The sequence below is a fragment of the Copidosoma floridanum genome, unplaced genomic scaffold, assembly GCF_036245765.1.
Source record: "Copidosoma floridanum isolate Cflo_tuat_1 unplaced genomic scaffold, Cflo_Japanese_pri ptg000001l, whole genome shotgun sequence".
NCBI lineage: Eukaryota > Metazoa > Arthropoda > Insecta > Hymenoptera > Encyrtidae > Copidosoma > Copidosoma floridanum.
In genome coordinates, this window is record NW_028321878.1 from 14,615,307 (window position 1) to 14,620,813 (window position 5,507).

Sequence of the window (5,507 nt, forward strand, 5' to 3'; positions counted from 1 at the left end):
GTGTGCAATAAAGCAAACTGTCGTGCCTTTGAATCACTCCCTCTCCAAACACCCCAGTCAACTGGTACAGTGACTCACACCTTCCCGCCCTTTCAAACCGTTCTCACTCGTTTCCCCAGATTTTCAGTATATGACATATATATTACAGTATAGCATAACATTTTACGCGTCATAAATACATGTATTTCGTGCACAATGGTGTTCGGTAGGTGGTGGTGAGGCGAGATCAAGCAGCGGGAGCAGCTTGTCATCCAATCGATCGGTGTCGAGCCGAACGCGAAGCCGGCCGGCTCTACCGGCGCACACGGAGAGCGACGAGTCCAACACAACCGAAGACAAGTCCTTCAACGTGATCAGCGCCGAAAAACGTCACAGCTTGCACGACGCACCCGACGTTCCTGTAAGTTTAGCCACCAAGTGCTTGCTAAGCATATACTTAATGGAGGACAGCAAAACCAAAACGATTTTCCTACCCACAGCAACCCTTGCGACCGAGCTCCGACAGCGAGGACGAGCTTCGGCCCCCTGGGCACTCTTCATCAGCGAACTCGTCGTCCGGTCGGCTGAGCGACCAGCCAAGCACCAACTTTGGGCGCTCGAGATCGGCGTTGTCGATCGACAAGGTACCACCGATCGAGCGCCAACCGGCGGCAAAGCACTCGCTCGAGTCCTTGCTGAGGGAAGCCAATGGGACGGCCAAACCCCGGGAGGACGTCCATCTGCCGCCATTACAGTGCAACGGCCACGGAGACCAGTCGTCGTCCGTCAAGTCCAGCCCGGCCTCCGGAAGCTCCATCAGCGAGCGGGCCTTCAGCGCCAGGCGCAGCTCCAAGTCGATCGTAAGTTCGAGGACGTATACTTTTGATGAATAGCGCCACTGTCCTATAGGTTTATCTCCATAAAATGGCTAGTTTCAAAAACGGCGAGAAAAGACTCGTGACTGTCAGCGTGACCAGCTTTTCTATTCTTACATATTGTGGCGCGATTCCGTTGTTTTGAGAGAAGGCTCTCAAGGTCCAATCCCAATGGTTGATACAAAATTTCATCCACTTTGATGTCCACCACTCGTTTCAGACGGAGCTGAACAACCACCCAGCCAAAGAGTCGTCCGAGTCTCCTGCGGATGAGAGCGTGGCTTTCGAGACGTTGGACTTCCGGAACGGCGTCTCGGCCACGAGGAGATCGACGAGCGCGACCCTGGCCGACTCGCCCCCCGGGCCTCGACCGCTTCATGCGAACTCCAACGTCAGCCTGTACAGTAGCGACAGTACGATGATGGTAAGCTTTGGTTTGATCTACGATTCAATGAAGCAAGCTACGAGCGAAGCAACGAGTCCCGTGTGATTTTTGTGTGCACTCAGTCGCCGAGCAGCCCGAAAAGGTTCGTGAGCCAGAGCATGCCGGTCATCGCAAGGGCCACCGACTCGGACGACCCTTCGCCCGTGCCGATCGGCTTCGACAATGGACGTCTCGACGAGAGTTACTCGGAAGATGGGAGTGACGGGAGCCATGATGAGCTGGCCGGCAACAAGCTACAGGTTACGTCGCTGACTTTTGCACGCCTCTATACGTATCTACGTTTCCCCTGATACCCACGAACAGAAAAGCTTGCTGTAACGGTTACCGATCGCTGAGAAAAAAAATTGCCACTTGCTATGGTTGACCGAGACAATCGACTTGACTGGCTTGCTTTGGTAACCGAGGTACCCCTCAGGAGGACGAATTGTAGTTACAGCAACTATCGACTAGCTGTCAGTAGCTACACTGCTGTAAATATATGTAGATTGCGGTGACTGACGATTTCGATCTCGCATTTGTTTCATGACGATTACAGCTTAAACTACGAAATCGAGTACTGATGGTCAATAACATGGTTAATAATTGAGATCCTGATAGTGAAAATCGAATAATATTGTAATTAACTTGTGCTGCCAAATGAATTTCCCATTCAAATGAAAAATGATGAATTTCAACGATTGTACGAAACGTACGATTTGAAATCCGTTTTAATTATTAGAAAAAAAAAAAAAAAAAAAAAAAAAAAAAAAAAAAAAAAACCAGTTTAAATCAGTAGATAGTTGTGACTCCACTGAACGTGATTAAATAATTTTGAATAAATTTCAATCTCTACTCTCTTTACTTCTACTACTAAAAACCTTCTTTCTGCTTATGGGATCTAATTCAGACTACCGATTTACTGAATACCATTCGAGATCGACCGTCACGTGACAGTATTATTTTTTTCGATTGTTGGTAAAACATTACACGCTGCACAGTCAATAACGAATGGTGATCAGTGAATTGACGGTGTGAACCAGACCTCCTGGACGCTTGGTAACACTTGAAGCTTATCCTATTTTAGGGGGGTTGTAACGCACCGTTTTCTTGACCGATTTTTCCATTTCTTGCGTTGAAGGTATCGCGTCTGCCAACGCCGGTTGATCTACCAAAGAAACTGTGCAAGCTATCGCCATGCCGGTTGAGGCCCCAACGAAATTGCCAGAGAGCGTTGCCGTCGGTCACTAGCCGGCATCACGACAAACACCCGGAAAAAACGTCCAAAGCTGTGCAACAGTGCCTCGCTCAGCTGGACAGCAGCGCTTGGTACGTATGCATATACATCGATCGTACAGGTGCACAATGAAACTCCAAACGATCATGCCCACGTGACCCTTGGTCCACAGGGAAATGACTCTCAAGGGCCTGAGGACGCTGGCACAGCTGGCGAAGGAGGAGCCCGAGCAGTTGGACGCCTGCGTGCCAGGGCTGTTACCTCGGGTGCTCGGCAAGCACGTGAAGAACTTGCGCTCGCAAGTGGCCCGCGTCGCCTGCTCGACTACCAGCGACGTATTTCGTGCTCACGTGCGCGGAATCGACCAGGTTTGTGTATTGTTCGGTAAAGTGGGCCCCTCACATTGGGAGACTGATTCGTGTTTTGGTTTTTTTGTTCAAGGATCTCGATGAGGTCGCGGGAGTTCTGCTGCACAGGACAGCCGATACGAACAGGTTCTTGAGGGAGGACTGCAACGCTGCCCTCGACAGCATGATCGAGCACTTTCCACCGCACCGGACCATCATGACGATCGTCAATCGTGGAGCCAAGTAAGAGCACCACTCCCTTCTCGAATCTTGTGTATTGATGAAAAAAAAATATATATATAATATCAATATTTTGTGGGGATTCGCTCAATTCGTTTGTTGTTTTTCAGACATCAGAATACGGTAGTTCACGCAACGACAGCCAGACTGTTGTACTCGATCGTCAGTGAAATCGGCCCGGACTGCGCGATGGCTCTACCGCGGGAGGTCAGGGACAAGCTGTTCTCGACGACGGCTAAACTCCTTACCGATGGGAATCTACAGGCGAGGTAATTCATTGACCAACTTTGATTTTTAATATTTTTAGTATGTATATGGCTACAAGTGATTCGGAGAATGCAAAAATATTTATTTTCTTGCAGGAAACACGCCAAGGAAACGTTCCGTCTGCTGGTACCGTGCGAAGGGTTCCGCAAGGCATTGACGGACTCCGTGCCGGAGAGCACCCTGCGACTGATCGAAAAAACCTTGCGATCTCTCTGATAACGCGGTGTAAATACATGATAGATGAACGATTTTTTTCAAAATAAAATTAAATAAAAACAAAAAAAATATATCAGAGTTTAGACGTATAGTCGTGCGGATTGTTCGATTGCGAGGAGAGAAAAATTTATCTACTAATTGCGAGTTCGTGGATGTTTGTTTACTTTTTTTGTAGATGAATAAATTAAAACCTATGGCTGGTTGTTACGGTGTGCAATATATTTGTAGAAACTTCAGGGGTGTGCAAAATAACGATTGTTTTTACTTATTTTTAAAAAATTTACTGTTATCTTTTTTTTTTTTTTTTTTTTTTTTTTTTTTATAATTAATAGATATACGGACCTAACGGAAAAAGAAGGTGAAGGATAACATGTTTGTATTTTTGATGAACAATTCATTTTTTATACCAGATCGTGTAGAATAGAAGAGTCTCCTGCGTCACTGTTGTAATGGTCGTTGCTGTTAACGTGAAAATACTAAAATCGTACGATTACTCATTGTGTAAATGTGTAGTGTCTTGTGTGTCCCCCGTTTTTAGCCCACAGCCATAAATAAGACTTCGCGACATAAGATTTCGAATTATTTCGTTTCTCAGATATAAACATTTCAGGACTTTTGTCTAAAAACGCAAAGATTTTATGAAAAAATATTCGTACGATGCAATCTTAATCATACGTTGCTCAAAACTAAGTTGTAAAATTTTTGAAAAAAGTTTTACTTGCTATTAAACCACAGAGGGAACGATTTTTTGTATTCACCTTAGGTATCCATCAAATTTTTATTCTAAAAGTTGAATAACATGAGGAATAATAGAATTTTCGAATTTTGGCCACGAATTCTCATGTTACAAATGGCTTCGGGGCTACTTAATATCTTATGCAAAAATGACATCACAAACATCTTAAATTTTTCGCTCTACCACTCATGCATACATCATCACTCCTTGTATATTATGACATGTGAGTACATCTAATTTTTTCAATTGAGAAAAAACGTTGATTCGCCCAAAATGTTTTTCTTTTACTGGCGTGTATTTTTCTACGAGGTAATGTAAAGTTCACAAAGTCGTTTTTGGGCTCGTATCGAAATGAGTTTTAATGATTCCCATCAACATGTTATCTGGAAAATAAAAATTCAAAAATTCTTAATTGTTCGAAATCGTTTAAATTTTTTGTGGTTAGCAACATTCCTAATTTTAGAGTGGTTTTTGTACATAAACTTGTAAAATTTCCTCCTCTTTGATTTAAATGACGTATTAAAACTCATGAACTGCATTTTCTAGCCATTTTGAGTCACCTTCAATCAGAAAATAAAGCTATCATTAAAAGCATCTCGAAACGTACTTCGTGAATTTCACATAATCTTCAGCTGGACTCGAGCAAGTTCATCAGCTCATTAATTTGAGCTGCATGGTACTGATTAAGCTGTCCTAAGCTGTAAATAAAAAGGTACCATTTCCTTGGAGTAATGATACTATTTTGTCAATTTACTTGTATCATTTTAAATTTCCCTGCAAGTGAATACAGCAATAAATAAATCCATCACTTTTTAGCATCAATTGTTATGTAGGCAGTAGATCGATAGGAGTATTTGAATCTGATTTTAGTGTCATTAATTAACAGTGTACATAATCATGCAGTCGTTGATGACAAAGTGCCCTACTGGAGAAAAAAACGAGCATTTTTTAAAAAGAATCAAACAGTTTTTGTTATTGTAATACTTTTAATAAAGAAATGAAATTCCTAATAAAGTTGAGTTTACAATTCGTTTTACACAACCTACCTACTGTAGCTATTCGAAAAGCAATGTTATTTTGTTTTTCGTAACCTTAAAAGCTTATTACTTAATTTCTATGATCAACAAAAAGTGTTGTATGATAAACTGAGTATTGTTGAACACCAAAGTCTGCCAAAAAAAAAAAAAAA

General features: G+C 43.0%; 1 protein-coding gene across 1 annotated transcript in view; it reads left to right on the top strand.

Annotated features, from left to right (window-relative positions):
- LOC106640538 (uncharacterized) overlaps nt 1-3,892 on the top strand; it is a 39,072-nt gene extending 35,180 nt beyond the window's left edge. The window contains 9 exon segments of the mRNA XM_089589963.1: nt 210-400; nt 480-839; nt 1,075-1,278; nt 1,362-1,538; nt 2,417-2,604; nt 2,685-2,880; nt 2,954-3,102; nt 3,210-3,368; nt 3,462-3,892. Coding sequence (XP_089446089.1) covers nt 210-400; nt 480-839; nt 1,075-1,278; nt 1,362-1,538; nt 2,417-2,604; nt 2,685-2,880; nt 2,954-3,102; nt 3,210-3,368; nt 3,462-3,582 — 1,745 coding nt within the window. The 3' untranslated portion in view covers nt 3,583-3,892.
- Nucleotides 3,893-5,507: the final 1,615 nt, after the last annotated feature.